Source organism: Pleurodeles waltl, chromosome 11 (genome assembly GCF_031143425.1).
Source record: "Pleurodeles waltl isolate 20211129_DDA chromosome 11, aPleWal1.hap1.20221129, whole genome shotgun sequence".
NCBI classification, from domain to species: Eukaryota; Metazoa; Chordata; class Amphibia; order Caudata; family Salamandridae; genus Pleurodeles; species Pleurodeles waltl.
The window spans coordinates 905,735,991-905,753,108 of NC_090450.1; the positions used below are offsets into that span (position 1 = coordinate 905,735,991).

The 17,118-nt window shown below is 41.3% G+C and overlaps 1 protein-coding gene across 1 annotated transcript in view; it reads right to left on the reverse strand.

The window, feature by feature from the left end:
* Positions 1 to 204: 204 nt before the first annotated feature.
* Positions 205 to 17,118, reverse strand: part of SH2B3 (SH2B adaptor protein 3) — a 374,442-nt gene continuing 357,528 nt past the window's right edge. Inside the window, exons 7-9 of the mRNA XM_069214849.1 lie at positions 13,722 to 13,936; positions 6,212 to 6,383; positions 205 to 4,218 (exon numbers count right to left, since the gene is read on the reverse strand). Coding sequence (XP_069070950.1) covers positions 3,914 to 4,218; positions 6,212 to 6,383; positions 13,722 to 13,936 — 692 coding nt within the window. The 3' untranslated portion in view covers positions 205 to 3,913. The remainder of the gene's footprint in view (positions 4,219 to 6,211; positions 6,384 to 13,721; positions 13,937 to 17,118) is intronic.

The window sequence follows — 17,118 nt, forward strand, 5'->3', positions numbered from 1 at the left end:
GGGCTACATTCTTGAGTCCTGGTATCCCGAGGCTGCTGGCAAATTATCTAACACAGTGGGTCAAAATATTCAAGGTGTTCTTTGGCCACATACTAACATGGAAGATTCTTGTTTTACTCGAACTTTGGGATTTCTCGACGGAAAGTTGAGACAATGTGTATTGTATGTGAAAAGGCTGACAGCTCTTATATTTTCCTTTTTTTAAATTCACCAGTCTTTTTTTGTGCAAGATTTTAATCCAACAGGCCTTTTCACTCATGTCCATTTTTACATCACTCTGGAGAGTTTGTTTTTCTTTTCGATTTGAACTAGGAAACCATGAAACAGGCAACCAGCCATTATACGTGTATATACACTGGGTACTGCAATTGATAGGTATGTTTTACAGGAGTACCTCTGGTCCCCTTGACCACCAGTGGTTTGATAAGCCCCAAGAATCCTAACAGAGTTTCTTAACTATGGTCAACAGAGCCCAGGCAGTGGCTTTTAACATGCTAACATGTAACTAAGGTCAGGTTTAACCCACCGATTCCAGATTAAGGTTAAAGAAAATTATACCAGTTTAAGGTTAAAGAAAATTATATTTAAAGACAAAGAATTTAATTTTGAAGATGGAGGAATTTTTAAAAATGATTGACAACAGAAAGACCTTCGTTGAAGTTTAAATGCACAACCCAAACTATGTATGTTACATGGAGTCAAAACATAACCACGATGATCTGGCGAGGTATCATATTATTTGAAATGTGAACTTCCACACAGAGTTGTCTGAATACAAACAGAATGTTTAGGGTTGTGCAACCTGAAAGAGACACTTGAGAGATGGGTCTTAAAGCAGAACCCATTCCATATACAATTAGGGCTTAGATTTAGGAGGGTTATTCAGGCACTCGCATGGCGCTGTAGCCACAGGTCTTTTTGATGTCAAGTACATCGATGCAGTATTTTACCCATACATGCGCCCATACAATAAACTAGAAAATAGCCCCCATGTGTCGGAAAAAACTACACTTGGTGTTCACCAGCTGCTGTGACTTTGGCATCCATAGGAAAGAATCGAGGCATACCGGTACTGTAACTCAAACGAAACTACAGATCACTCCCCAAAACTATAATGCTCACTTTATCAGATAGTTTGCCTCTTCCATGAACTGTATGCATATGTGGAGTAGCTATTGTTGCAGACAACTCTCCAACTTGAAGAGCTTGTTCTTCCATTTTGGTGGTTCCAGTCATGCAATACTATGATGAATATCAGAAATGTTAACACTCTTCATTCAAGATAGAGATGATTTAAAAATGTTACCGGAACTGAAAACAGTAAATTATGGGGGGAGATAAAATGGCCCTAGGTTTCTATTACATCATCCAAGGGGGTCATTTAGAATACACTGATAGGTCTGAAAGAAACTGTCCTTAAAGTGGTTTTCTATGCATTTAACATGGTTGGTATGATTGTTTTATTTGGAGAAAATTAGTATGACTGCATGATAAATGAGGAATACGACTTTTCTGGACTGGATATTGGTGCCCCCTAGCAGTAAGATGGTCCGAATTTAGCACCGATGAATGGAGAAAACCTGCAGAAATCGTGTTTCTGCAGGTTATAACTCACTCATCTCTAAATTCACAGAAATGTAATGATTTATGTTTGTGGCAATGCAATTGCAAGAATTGGGTATTACCCCAAAACCCCTGGTAAACTTGAGTGGGCAGGCAAAAGAAAGTCTTCAGATGCGTTCTAAGGTGTCACTGCAACTGTGCAAAAATCAGGCAGCTAGTCATCTTAAATAAAATGAATTCAACAGGTTATGGTCTCTTAGAAGGAATTCTTTAGGCTTTCTGCTAATACCTATAAATGTCACCAAAAGAAACAGAAAGGCTAATGAGAGGGGAGTCTGGCCATTTTACACAGGACTGCATGAATGAAGCAAACTACTCATTAATGGCATCTAACTTGCCATTTAATAGTGAGCTAGGTCAGATAAGGGGAAATCAATAGTTTCTCCACAGGAGAGATGTCCATATTTAAAATGTTGTAACGTTCCAACCAGCCGGCCCACAAGGGACAAATAATATGCAAACTATACACATCGCTGAAAGCAGGTGCCCTCAAAATTTAAATAAACAAAATGCATAACATTTTTCCTGAGATTATAAAAAAAAACACATAGTTGATAGTAGCCCAACCTCTGTGTTAAGACACCCTGACAGAGATGTAGGCATGGTAGCAATCTGTATAGCTTTCTTTACAAAATATTAAGGTTTCTAGTTACAAAACAGATTAGTATTTTTAAGCAAGCAACAGTTAAGGTCTCCCGAACCTATGTTTCAAGAAACATACAATTTGAGGTAAAATGTTGTAGAAAATGTCATCTGTTCAACTTTACAAGTGTGCCTTATACGTCAATGTTTTCAAGCTGGTGGTCTGTTTTCCAAGTGTATTCCTTACTAAGGGGACTTCTATGACTATTTTTCAGTTAAAATATTCGTTTTGGATACTTCTATTCAAAATTGACATTGTATTTTTTGCTCAATACATTTTTCTCATACAGTCATTTAAGAATGAGAGAATCAATTGGTGGGATGTACGAGTGTGCATCTGTGCCATCCCTCACCACTTCTCAAAATCTTCTTAAAAGGTAAATTTATAAAGGTAAATGTAGGCTTTTACCCTGGCGATCTTTCACAATTTAAGTTCCATACACTAGCTTGTGACTTAAAGACCTCAAATCATGGGTAGAAACGCAAAACCAATCATGAGCTTTGATTGTACTTCCTTTGTATAATGGACAGGAGGTAGGGGAGAATACTACTGCTCCTCGACATCAAACACCTAAATTCCATTAGGGAATTTAACTGCTGAACCAGCTAGATAAACCATTTGTTTTACCAAATGTATCATCAGGTGTCCGATTCCTGAATAGGATACCACCACTAGAACGATAGCAACTCATCCTAGTTTGCAGGTAAAAATGTTTAGTCCGCACATTCGTCTTCCCCTATCAAAAAAGTACATCTGCAACATACTTTCACCATTTTCCACTTCCTCTCCTGTAAAACTGGAAAAGCTTTGCTAATCCAGGAAGGACAAAATCCCAGTAATGATACAGTACCCAATGTTTTCAAATCTGAAAAATATTCAACCAATCAATATTAGTCCACTCTTTATCCTTCTTCCCCCAACTAGTCTAAGCCGAAAAATAACTATGCAACTTCAATGTTAGGCAGAGAAAATTGGTTGATGGGTAACACTGAAATTTTTAACTAATTTCTATTGAACAGCACATATTTTGTCAGCATGTCTTTGAGAAAAGTAATGAAAATATTATTTGGCCTTGAGCAAATTTTGATTATTATTATTATTTTTTAAGAGAAGCCAAAAAAAAAGAAAATCAGAACATGCATCCACGACTGGAGTAATAGTGAGGCATCAACATCTTACATTCTAGCCTAGTGTGCCAGAGTAAGATGCTGAGATAAAACAAAGGTAGGCAAGTGTGGTAGAGGATAAGTTGGGCCTTCTAGCTTGAAAGCCCTGGGAAGATATTTATAGGTTACACTACACAACCTTTAATAAAGGTTAAACAGTAACCTACACAAAGTGTACTGAAAGTGAAGGCACAGGTTTAAAGTTCTAGACTCGTCAAGCCAAAGGGAACTGCATCTGTAAACAGTTATGAAAAAGTTGTGTGGTTGATTAAAGACTTAAAACAGGCCCTTCAACAGGCCTAATGAAACAAACACACCCAAACTGGAGTGTACACTTTAGATATTTCGACTCCCTGTCACCCAAAAACAACAAAATAAAATGTTACATTCTTTCAGAAAGGAATAAGGTGTTTGACAAAAGTTCTGAGAATTTAACACAAGCAGACTCTGTCTACTCAAGAGCAGCACACCTGCCACCTTGTCAGAGTGGTGTGTACTGATTGTCAATCGCTCGAATGTGTCCTCTGGCTGGGGACTCCACGTCATTGTCTGAGTCCCACTGACGGTTCACATGGACCCCTGTTCCTTCGCGGCTTCGGAGGCTGCGGGCTAACTCCTCTCGGGAAGGCAGAAAGTGAAAAATTTGCTCGGTGGGAGGCGAGTGATGCACATCGTCCATATGATTTGCCCGAGGGTGGCTATGAGACTGACCGTGCAGGGCACTGTGGTCGGAACTCCAGCGATGTATTGATAGAGGTTGTAATGTATTGCTTGAAGTGCTTGGCCCTGAATAAAGGAAAATAAATAAGTAATTACATTTTAATAATCTAACAGACTGGAAGAACATAAAAAAAATTATAGACTATTTAGTAACTATTGTTCCTGTTACACCAAATAATAACCCTTTCCCAGTGATAAAGCTCCTATCGCAAGCACCTGTCTCCAGTGATGAAAAACAAGTTTAGTACCCTCACAGAGGGTGCACACAGGAACATGCATGCTTGCTTGCTTGCCTGCCTTCATGAAGATGGCCTCTGCAAATGAAGAGCATGGTGTAAGAGGTATGGATAAGACCTGCAGACTCCATCTAAATTAAGTGGAAAAGAAGTACAGATTTGCTTAATCGCGGTGTATTAAATAATAGCATGTACACTAGAGCAGGCACGTTTTCCCTTACTGCCCCATCTCTCATCTCGCAGACATGAACCCAAAAGATTAATTGGCAGTGCAACTGACCACGAATGTTTAACTTACTGATACATCTATTAATCATTTTTGTCGAATTCTTTAATTCCACAGAAGCCTGCATTCAGGTTTCATTCTGCATATCTGTCCTAATTCCCCCGTCCTACAGAAAATGTCCTTTCCTTTTCCACACCCAGCCTGGGAAAACATCCCCCAAACTGCATAACCATCAAGTTAACATACACCATCCACTACACCCAATGTCCTTCATCGCTCATCACTTTCACTGACAGTCTCTCAACACTAAACTGCAGTCTATTGAACACGGACTCATCCCAAAGATACTGCCACTCCAGCAGGGCACTTGCCCTAGTGGCATGGACCTCATGCTTAACAAAGCAGTCACCATTTCTACACCACACCCTACCCCAAGTCCTGCCACATTTGCTGAACACAAATCCCCCACAACCTAAGACAGTCACTGCTGGCAGACGTGGACACCATCTTTGACTTTCCACAGCCTTCACCCCACAATGGAACTTGATGACTCCAACTTAGCCATGAATGTCTAGTAACACCACCTCCTTCTCGACCAACTCCTCTCTGAAATTGCACTCACAAATACAGATTTCATGTCAAGCCACACTATTGCGTGTCATTCTCCCTCTACCTGACTGATCATCCCCCTTTGATCACATCATTAACTACACAGCTATCACCAAACCACCACCCACAGCCAACCCTGCCCAAATCGATGTGGCCAAGCAAAAAGTTTGCATTTGTCTTTTTTTCTCTATATCTAGACCAAGAGAACCTATGAGACTTTAATAAGGTAGGTTAAAATGTCTGTTTAACAGGTGGCAGGCTATGGCCCACGGGGCACTTACACCAACTGAAAATTAACATGGAAGTGATGTGGCATTACGTCAACTCTTCAAAGCGACTTATTTCTAAGACAGAGCACCTTCTTCCAGAAAGTTCAATCAATCATTATGAAAATGTATTCTCTAACATTCAAAACCATACGGTTAGGAGGATCTCTAAAGATGATGAAGAACATTGCAGATGTTGATGGATTACTGACGGGAAATGTGGGACGGGTGGTCAGGAGTGTCAGACAAGAGCAGAGGTAAGATGAGCAGGGTGAGGGGAGTAAGAGGGTCGAAGGTCAATGGGGACAGACATTACAGAGGGTTTTGATTGGTGGGGTAAGAGTGAGAGGGATGAAATGAGGTTAGGAGGCTGTCACTGCAAAGGGAGCGAGTGGTGGTTGAGATGATATAGTGATTGGGATGGAATGGATTCAGAAAGCTTGGAGGACCTCTTGTTCCCTTTGAGGGCAATGAGATAACAATTCGTTATTGCAGAATCAACTTTATCCTAGATAATCGGTGGCAGGATGAGTGTTATCAATGGCAGTACTAAAGATGACATAGTAGTAAATAGTAACATACAGAAATAAAGAGACATAGCAAATAAATATGCTATCACCACAACTCACTACTTCTCTTCTGAAGGAGATGAAAATAGGACAGTTATGAAGACCAGTCATGCTCAAATAGAACAAAGCTTACTTTGTACTTCTTGTTCCTACCTTGGAGAGGAGCAACTGCTACTACGTAACTGGTTAACCTCACGTCACACGATGTACCGCATTCAAGTGGAATGGGGTGCTGGTGAAAGTGGTGGATCATGTCCTCAATGGACTGGAACCAGAGATGCTGAACTCGGCAGAAACCACACTCAGTCAGAGAGAGTCGCAAATGCTGAAAGGATCGAACATGCAGGCAGTTAGCTTAGCATAAGACTCACAAGGCCTAACTCTGTCAATTTGCATGCAATAGAAATAGGTGCTATTATAATGGTAGAGCCTGAAAAAAGAACACTTTTTTATTTTATTTTTTAGATCAATTCACTCTGCAAAGTTTCATTTACTTTTTTATTTTGGAACTGAATTTCTTATGCAACTTTAAGTAAAATTAGATTCATAATACCTTATTATAATAAAAGGGCCATCCAGTGAATGATGTCACAATAGATCTCAAACCCCAGCTTACATAATCAAAAAAAGCACCATTCTAGAATGTCTACTGCTTGTGGTTGTTGGAGGTGCAGGTCTGGGTAAAGATATTTTTTTCCCTAACACAAGATGGTCCCCTTCAGTGTTGTACATGTAGCTGGTCTTGTAATGTTTTGCTTAATATTAGATTATAAAGGTCTCAAAGCATTAAATGGGAGAAAACGGTTACCATCCGGGCAATCACAGATTCTTAGTTCTACTGCTCATCTCAACTTCCACATAATAATGTATTGCAAGGCCATCCATCACCTTAACAGCAGTAACTGTATTTATTCATTTTGTTTAGTCCATGTTTAGGTGGAGCCTACCAAACGGACATGCTGTCTGGTTGCGAAAGACACATTGTGAGATTACAAAGAACATAGAGGGGTTTGAAACTTGCCCATTGCTGCCACTTATTGGCTTTACTGTCACTCATTTACCTCTTTCTTATTTGTGTCCCAGCTTGTCAATCTTTTGTCCGTCCTTCACATAGAGTATAGCCTCTTTACCATCTTGTTCGATTGGCTGGCTTCTATGCCTTCATTGTTTGTTTTTCAAGTACATTTTTTTTATTTTTGGTTAAGCACTCCACAATAGTGCCTGTGTTTTGCAGCTGTCTCCCTTGTGGGCCTTCTATCCTCCTGCACTGTGCATTGCTCTGTTTGTTTGTTTTTAACAGAATTTTATTTGCATTTTACTTAAAACACAATCCAGAGATGGTTGCAGTAATGCATTATACAGTGATTACTATCATCATACAATGGTAGCAACTCTCCTGCTCTATTCAACATTTGAACATTCTCAACTTACGCTATGTGCTACACTCTCTACTCATTTGGTCAATGATACCGCCCTAGTCACCTGATCCATTCTATACCATGCCTTACATCAAAGTATTATGTCTCATGTGATCCCTTCCCCTTCAGCAACCACATGTTATGTAGGCGACATGGAGCTACCTGGGGAGGATAAATCCAGAGTTTTTAAACATTCAATCAGCCGATCCCAACTTCTGGCTATGTTAGGATTATAATGCCCTTTCGCCTCATGTAGATATAATACTGGCCCTTCTATTCCTGCCCAAGTCAATAATTTTCTTCTCCAGCGGTCTACATCTGCACCCTTGGACGTCTTACAATACACTGTTATATCTCTTTTGGCTAAGATGAGGGCAAAGTCTATAAATTTTGTAGTTAGTTAAGAGTAACGTGGGCATGGGAAACCCCCAGTAAGCCATTCATAGGAGTAGTCTCAATCAGTCTTTCTGTCACTTCATTTATACTGTGGAATACTCCCTCTCAGAACTCCATCTGCGAGCAGGCCCACAATATATGAAAAAAAAAAAAAAAACTGCTTTTGGGTCAGAGCGCACCGTGGGCAACAGGTCTTATCAATATTAAACGAACAAGCTGTTTTATCCGGCATGAGGTAAGTTCTGTGTAGTATATAGAAGCTTATCAATTTAAAACAAGCGTTTCTGGATATTCTATTGGTGTGTGGTATGATGGAAGCCCATTTCCCTTCATCTATTGTGAGCCTGAGGTCCCCCTCCCATTTAAGGCACAGGTCATCCATTAGGGTAGTGTATCCGTTCCTAATGCATTGTATAGTTGTGTGACTGCCCTGATCTGGCCGCTTATAGTACATAATGTCTGGCAGCCCAAATTACCTTCGGGCTCTAATGGTCCTGTTCCCCAGTGCTGTTTGATTTTAGTGGCTATCGTTCTGTGCAGTAGAAATTGACCCTGTTTTAACCCATAATTCTCTGTTAGGTCTTCGAAGAGCATAAGCTGTCCATCTGTGCACATATCTCCCAAGATGGTGTTACACTGTTCTTCCCATCTCAACAACCCTCACAGATTCTGCCCACCTGGTAAAATTACTAAGCATCTCAACGGGAGGTCAGGTGTGTAAGGAGGTTTGTTCATAGCCAGCAGCGTCGTATTACTTGTAATTCTGCTGTGTTGCCGGGGTGAGCCTATTTGGGCGCTAACAGGATACGAAGCAATGTGAGGTAGGTAGGGGTCCTACAGTGTATCGTCTTGTCTGCCCGCTACCACATGTCCGTCCACAGTGCAAACCATTGGAGTTGACCTGCTAGGTAATAGCCATGTCTGGGGCAGCTAGTCACCCCCCTCTGTCAAAGAGCATTGCAACCTGTTCAAAGCTACTCTATGTCTACCCTTCCCTCAGATGTGGTCTATTAGTATTGTGTTCAGTTCCCGAAAAAGGATCTTGGTAGAAAGATTGGTAGTATTATTAATAAATAAAGCAGCCTCTGCAAAGCCACCATTTTAACTACTGCAATGCGGATTGCCACAGACAGTGGGAGTGTCCCCCAGAGCGCCACAACTTCTCTGAGTTTCCTGATCGCTGCACTCATATTCCTCTCCAGTAGGTCACTTGGATCAATAAAGATGTATACTCCAAGATATGGGAAAGTGTTTTCCTCTCACTTTAAACCCTGTACGGTGATTTTTTCTAATTTACGTGGAGGCCTGTTATTGCCCCCAAAGCCTTCAAGTAGTGAGATAACATCCTGTTTGCATGATTCTGCATTTTTGAGGAAAAGAATCATATCATCTGCATATAGTGCTATTTTATGCAATTGCCCATGTACTTTAACCCGTCATAGTGATTTCCCACTATGGCTGCATGTGCTAATGGTTCCACAGCTTTTGCAAATAGGATGGGGAAGAGAGGGCAACCCTGTCTCGTGCCTCTGCCCACTATATATGACTCAGAAATTGTTTTATTTGTCTTGACACGGGCAGTTGGTTCAGCATACAGTAGTTTGGTCCATCTGATGAAACCTTGTCCCAATCCCATCTTTTCCATAGCTCCATATAAATAGTCCCATCTCAGACTATCAAATGCCTTTTCTATATTGATTGCTGGTAACAGTGCTCTGTCTATCTCAGGGTGTATAGGAGGGATGCAAGGAGTCTAATGTTTGTGGCCATGCCACGGCTTGGGATAAAGCCTGTTTGGTCCAGATGGATCAATTATGGCATGTGTGGGAGAGGGTGTGTAGCCAGAATTTTACTTAGGATTTTGTAATCCATATTCAACATGGACAAAGGGTGATATGACTGTACCGCTGTAGTTGGTTTGCCCGGTTTCAGTAAAGGCATCACTAAGGCCTCTCCAGTGGTAGGGGGTAGGTCACTGCAAATTGCTCTGTTGCTTGTATGGTTCTCCCCACTTCCCTGATGTTGTGCTCTCTCTCGTGTCCTCCCCTGTTGCTTTCTCACCCTGCCCACTTCACACTGCTCTTGCCCCTTGCTTCTCATCCCTGCCCTCAACCTCTGTGTTGTTTCATCCTCCCTGCCCTCTGCGTTTGCCTCCATCAGCGTCCTCCTTCTGTCACCTGCTGCTTCTCCTCCCACTCCTGTCCATGACATTGCTTTTTCCCACGCACACTTGCTCTATCACCTGTTGCTTCTCTCCCCCACCCTCAGTGTTGTTCCAACCCCACCTGTGATTCAGAAAAAGGTTTTGTACGTTTTTTATTTGACGATCCAACAGGGCTAGATAAATATGGGGAAAAAAAATGTGTCTGTGTCATTTTGTATGCATGGACATGCGTGCTGCATGCGCCTGCAAAATGGTGCATCAGAGCACCTTCCTCCTTATTTAGCCATGCTGCACAACATTGGGGATGCTGTACAGCTTGGCTAAGAACGACTGACAAAGCCAATACTCAAAGGCAAGACCTACTGGCTTGCCAATGCTTGTTTTTTCTGATGAGATCAGCGTTCCAACAGAGGACTGGAAACTCAATTGCACTCAAAAGAGAGAGAGACCAATGCAAGTACAAGTTTCCAGCATAAGGGCACTACGTCCTTACTGCTCCACAGGCTTCTTCTACCACTCCTCTAGACACAGGTGGGTCAAAGTGCTTTCAGTGGCATCCTCGCAAACGTTATAAATCTGGCACTTGAGTTTTTTCACAGTGTTGTGATGGTCCTATACATTATCAGTTGTACCTAATCTGAGTAGTATTTTTTTGACTTATTGTGCTACTCTGCAAAGAGATATTTGAGAATCAGGGGGTAGAGCAGATGTTGGTCACACTTCCATTATTTCACATATGTATTTTTTCCTGCTTTGGAAGAATGAGTATGCCAGAAACCCATTAGCCTAATACAAAAAAATAAAAGAAAATAATGTCAACCATTTTTAAGCAAGATAGTAGCACAGTTTAGTAATTCCCTCAGTAGGTATTCATAATTTGCTCAGTAATTAAAACATCAAACATAATGAACGTTTATTTAGTGTTGAAAGCCAAATTTATACAATAGCCTTCATCATAGTTTATTTTTCTCCAATTAGAGTTGTTCACCTTTACACAATTTGCTCCAGTGTCTATGCTTCTTTCTAACCACAAATCGTTGATTAAACAGAAACATACAAAATGCACAATCATTATTTTTTAAGAAATTTTTAGTGTCTTACAAAATAAATTTTGAATGCCCGCCTAGGTTCACAACCTGTAATACAGTTTACCTCATATTTTATGTTTTTGCAGCCTGACCACCACTTCTTCAGGAAAAATCATGGAAAAATGTATTTATCTACCTAAACTGGGACCTTTCCCTACCATCTCCTTCGTCACCATCTTGTGCTTGGTAACAGTCACAGGTGCTACATTTTCTTGTTCATAACTGAGAAGGCAACAGTAATATGGTACTTGAAACCCACAGTTTACACCAACTGTTGGAAATGGCCCTTCTGTAGGGTCATCCCCACACTTTTTGCCTTCCTCCACCTATTTTTCTGATCCTGTTTTTGTTGGTTTTACGACTCTGGGCACTTTCCCACTGCTAAAGTGAATGTGCTCTCTCCTCTAAATGTGGTAACATTGGCTTAACTACAATTGACATTTTATTTACTTGTGAGTTGGTAGTAAAGTGCACTACATGTGCCCAGGGCCTGTACATTAAATGCTACTAGTGGGCCTGCAGCACTTTAAACATGACCAAGGCGTGCCACTGCAGGCCTTTGGCTGCATTTGTAAACTACCATTTTGACATGGTAAGTGCTCCCACTTGCCAGGCCAAACCTTCCTTTTTTATCACATGTAAGTCACCCCTAAGGTAGGCCCTAGGTAGCCCCAAGGGCTGAGTGCAGTGTATTTAAAAAGTTGGAAATGTACTTTTAAGTTTAAGATATCCAGGTAGTGAAAAACTGCTAGATTTGTTTTTCACTATTTCAAGGCCTATACCTCCCATAGGATAATATTGGGATTACCTTAAAACAACTCCCAATTGGGAAAATATAGAAATGTAGAATTTGGTGGCTCTAGACTCACAATTTAAAATCACAATTTATGGTGAAGTCAGATTTTACATTTTAAGTCTGAAAATGCCACTTTTAGAAAGTTGGCATTTTCTTACTTTGACTATTATGTGCCTCTGGCTCCCTCTCAATACACTTTTGGGATGGGTGACAGCTGGGCCCTGTGCTTTCCTTCTAGACAGCTAGCCACACACAATGGAAGATTACGTGTGACTTGATGGGCCTTTATGGGTGGGCCATTAACTGGCTTGATTTGGAGGGGGAGAGACAAGGGGGGGGGGGGGGAGGCAGAGCTTAGCATTGCCTCACTTACACCTGAATAGACTTGTCCTGTCCACCCACAATTTGGCTTAATGAGCCTGTATTGTCACTCCAGCCAGCTTGGAGCTAGGACAGCTTGGAGCCAGGACCTGCTGCTTATGTCCTGCAGTGAGAAGGAATGGACTTGTTCTCTACATCCTTGCAACCAAGAATCTCCAAGGGCTTGTTGGCTTGCCCCCCTAATCTTCTGCAGCCTCAGGGACATCAAAGACTGCTGCAACTCATCTACTACAGCACCTGGACTTTGGCACCTGTGACTGTATCCTGACAAGTGGTGCCACCCCAGTCCTGGACCCTTGGAAGTGGACATAAGGTACCTCATCACCTGTGGCTGTCATTGGAACCACCATGAAGCAGTGCAATGCCAAGCCCTGCAAAGCCTCTCCTCACAGCTCCCTGGGATCAATGCAAACTGAAACCAAAGCCCAAAAAGTCTTGCCACACAGCTTCTCAGAACCAACACTGGACGATGTGAAGACTTGCAAAACAATGCCGTACTGACAGCACACTCGTGATTTAAGATACTGTGTTCAGAGGGCCCAAGTGGGTCCCTGTAGTTGTCCGGTGCTCCATCATGGTCAGCCTGAACTTATCACTTTCTCCCAGTCCAGTGTGCCCAGATAACCACTGTGCGCACTTTGTGCTTCTATGCACTATTTTCACCTAAATCTTTAAAATTGCATATCTCAGGATATACTAATTGGGTTTTTGTTATTTTGGTCTTGTTTTACTCAGATAAATATTCTCTATTTTACCTACCGGTGTGGAGTCTTTATGTGGTGTCTTTCACTGTGTTACTTTAAGTGTTGCCCAAATACTTTACACACTGCCTCTTAAGTTAAGGCTGACTACTCTGTGCAAAGGGAATGAGCACAGGTTAATTTAGGGTGTGTATCTGACTTACCCCTTCTAGGTTTGTGGTCCCTACATGGACAAGGTGTAGACCTCTGCCAAACAGAGACCCAATTTAACACTAACTTATGTCTTGTGGATATTTACGAATCACAACTATCATGAGTGGCCACTTGGTGCTTAAGACAGACACAGAGTCCAATTATGACAGATGCTAGCTACTCAAGTTCAGTAATACCAGGTGGAGAATAAAGCATTAAGTACTTTCTGAAGGTAATGTTTGTTTTAATTATCCTGATTTGTTCCAACCTGAAAATCAATCCATTCCCCCTCCCACACCAGCCACTGCTCAAGGTTTCTAAAATCTGCTCGCAAGCAACTTGTTATAGTTGAAACGGTTTAAAATTTGATCTGAAAGAACTATGGTCCTTTGACTTTAATAGCGTGTTTGCTGTGCATACCTGTCTTTGTTTTAAACAAAAAATGAACATTTACATAAACACACCCAGCACAGTGGATTAAAAAAACAAAAAACAATCACTCCACAAACTTAGCCAAGTGTATGTACCTTTGCTCTAGACTGGAAATTGAATGTGAGGACATATTCTCCTCGCCGCGTTTCACTCTGTCGCACCAGAAACACACCATGCCCTTCAAACCCTTGAGACTGAACCAGCTGAGCAGCTCGAAATCGGGAAATAGGGCCATGAAACCAGGGAGATGTAGCGAGGAACTGGTCGGTTCTCTGGCAAGACTGTTCTAAGGATGCAAGCTGAGCAGAATCTAGAAAAAAACATTGGCATTGATAAGATGTAGTCAAAGGGCATCAAGTTGTGTATACTGTGGAAATACCAAATGCTCAAAGAAGCAATACCACACCCAATCAAATAGAAGAGCAGGTTTTCAATTTATATTTATGGAATGCGTGTACAATAAATGGGCAATCCCTCTGTCCCTTTGGTTGATAAAGTAATGCAATCCACTGCTTAACATTGTCAAAGTCTTCCTGTCCAATTACTTCCCTCAAAATGCTTCCATTATTAAAATCAGTGGATTTAATGATGTCATGACAAGGAAGGAGAGTCGGTGGTTAAGGGATTCTGCCTAGCACCACACCGAATTTCACATATTTTTGCAATAAGTAACTCAATCATGGCCACTCGATGTGTTTGTGTGCGGCATCGGAGTTTTCCACATTTCTAGATTTACTGCACGTCTCACAATCTTCGATCTGCTGCACAATTTTCAAATTTCAACAAACAATGTTGCTTCTAGCTCAAGAAGAACAAATGTCACAAACACAAAGAGCCACGTATGGCGCTGCTCAGTGGCAGGCCTTTAAAAAGGTCATCGTTCAGTGGCTGATTGCTGTATTCAGGTGTTAGATACTAATGATGTAAAGACACTATTAAAGTGGGTTAAAATAACGATAGCAAAATAATGCCACAGAATTGATGTGCCGCATTATGTCATAATCTGCATTTTCGCGCCACTGTCCTGCTACATAATTTCGTCCTCCACTGGCTGGTAATTCCAGTAAACCTACACATAGTAGAAAAGCACAGTATCTAACACAGACCTAACATCTTAACGAATCACGGGCCAGATGTAGCACAGGTTTTTACCCATTCTGTGTCTATGGGAAAAAGTGTTCGTACATATGGCCCCATGTATCGACTATCACACAATAACCTGAAAATAAATTGCACATACGCTCACAGGGCCGATTCAGTAAAATAAAACTTCACCACTAAAAGTAATACGTAAACAAGTTGTAACCCAGAGGTTTTATAATTTATGATTTCTAATTTCAGATTCTGAGGTTGCTCCTACTTTTTCGGAAATGAAGGGGGACAAAGGTTTTACAAAAATAAAATATCCTATACCTTGCTATCAGTGTTTTCTTGTTTTGGTTAACCTTCACTCTGACAGTGCAGTCTGCAAAGCAATTTCAGGAACAATATAAAAAGGTAAAACCTTCCCTTTTCTTTTACTTTAATAATATACATATTTGCTAAGCCTTTTTTAGCTTCCTATACATGTCCAATATCGTCTATGCAGACCTACACACCTTTTGATCCTGGTCCCACCCCAGAGACCTGAAAATCTGGATACTCTGCCAGCTAAAGGCCATTATACTGCGACCAGCCCTGCAACAGATACTAGTATTGCAGCTCGTAGTGTCAGTACTGCTAAAGCTTGCACCACTACCAGTAAGTACCTCCACTAGTGTTACATCTACTGTTGGTACTAATTCTATTCCATTAATACACATTGTATACTAATGTTACTACAGATGTTCTTACTACTGCTAATGGTACTGGTAGTAGTTTCACTGCCTCTCACAAACACTTCCACACCACTGGTACAAGTAGCATTAGCTGCAGTATTATTGTTGCAACTGGCAGTAATAGCTGTACCTGTATTATTAATGTAATGGGTAATAGTTATTAATCTCTGATGTCAGTAGTGGTATAAGAAGTACTGGTGTCTCAATATTAATATAATATTAAAACAAGCACTACCAGACCACTGGCAGTAAGAGTGGTATTAGTTGTAGTATTACTTCTGTTAATGACAATAATAGTTGTACGCATATTACAGGTAGGAGTGGGTGGAACATGCAGTGTGTTGCTCCGCAGAGTTACAGAAAAACTTTGAGATTCAACGGAATTCCGCCAACAGGCGGGAAGTATCCAGCTCGTGCTGCAATATAGCACTGGCACTAGCAGCGCGGAAAATCAGCGCACGTCAGCATGTGATGCACAAGAGCGCATGGCCATTCAAGTTTATTTTGCTGCTGCTTGAGTAGAAATTCTACACGAACTGCAGCCAATCTGCTCGAACTGCAGCTCTCTGACCGCGAATGTCATGTGTCGATCTGTGTTATAAAATCATGCTGGAGGATGCCAAATCTCGCTTGCCAGCTCTCATATTCTGGCACCACATAGGAGCAATATTCTGCCTCAGAGCAATTGGCGGAATCTGCGCTGAACTTCGTGTTAAGTAGTAACGTGGAGTGGCCAGAATTCAGCCAATTCTGCAGGTGGAACTGAACATTACGCCAACCCATAATTATGGGTAGTAGTTCCTAGTCTCTTAATCCCTAAAGCCAGTGTCTTAAAACAATACCTCCACTAGCATCAGAGAGTAAGAACTACTACCCATAACACAGGCAAAGCTATTGGCAGCAGTAATACTATAACTAATGCTGTTTGTACTGCCAGTGGTAGGGGAGTGCTTGTGAGAGGCACTAATAATACTACCAGTATGGCGTTAGTACTAGAAGTGGAGTCAGTAGTAGTACCGGTAAATGCTTGCAGTAGTAATATAACAACCAGTGGCAAGACTAGCAGTAGGACCATTAGTAATGCCAAATATTCGTAAGCATTAGTAATAGCACTATCAAAGTAATGCTAGTTTCACTCCTAGTTAGAATACTAGTAATAGGACCTACAGTAGTGGCGCCAGTCATAACAACAGAAGTCATTAGTAGTACCAGACAGATCCTTAGCTTCACTACTTTCTCCTCTTAGCTGCCTGCCCTGTTCTCCTCGGATACCACTAGCTGGGATAACACGTTGTTTCATAGGCTGAAGACATAAACGGAAAACAGCCCCATGCCTACAAAAAGGATACACGCAACAGAAGACTGCTTGAAACGAAAACAAACATGGTTCATGGTTACGTCCATCCCTTGCAGAGATCTTCACTGACTGATCCTTGAAAATCACGTCACTTTCTCGTTGCCAGCGTCACTATCGTGCAAAACGGGAATGTGACACAGAAAAAATAGCACCGTTTTACAAAGTGATCTAGCAAAGACCTGCTGAGAATGTAGGTGATTGCTCTTTCCTAGGAACGGGCCTCTACTTGCTAATGTGACTTTTTATAGGATGGATATTTCTTTGTATGCAAAAGCTTTCCTAAATAAATGCCTTTAAAACTCTACCAAGAAACCCAGC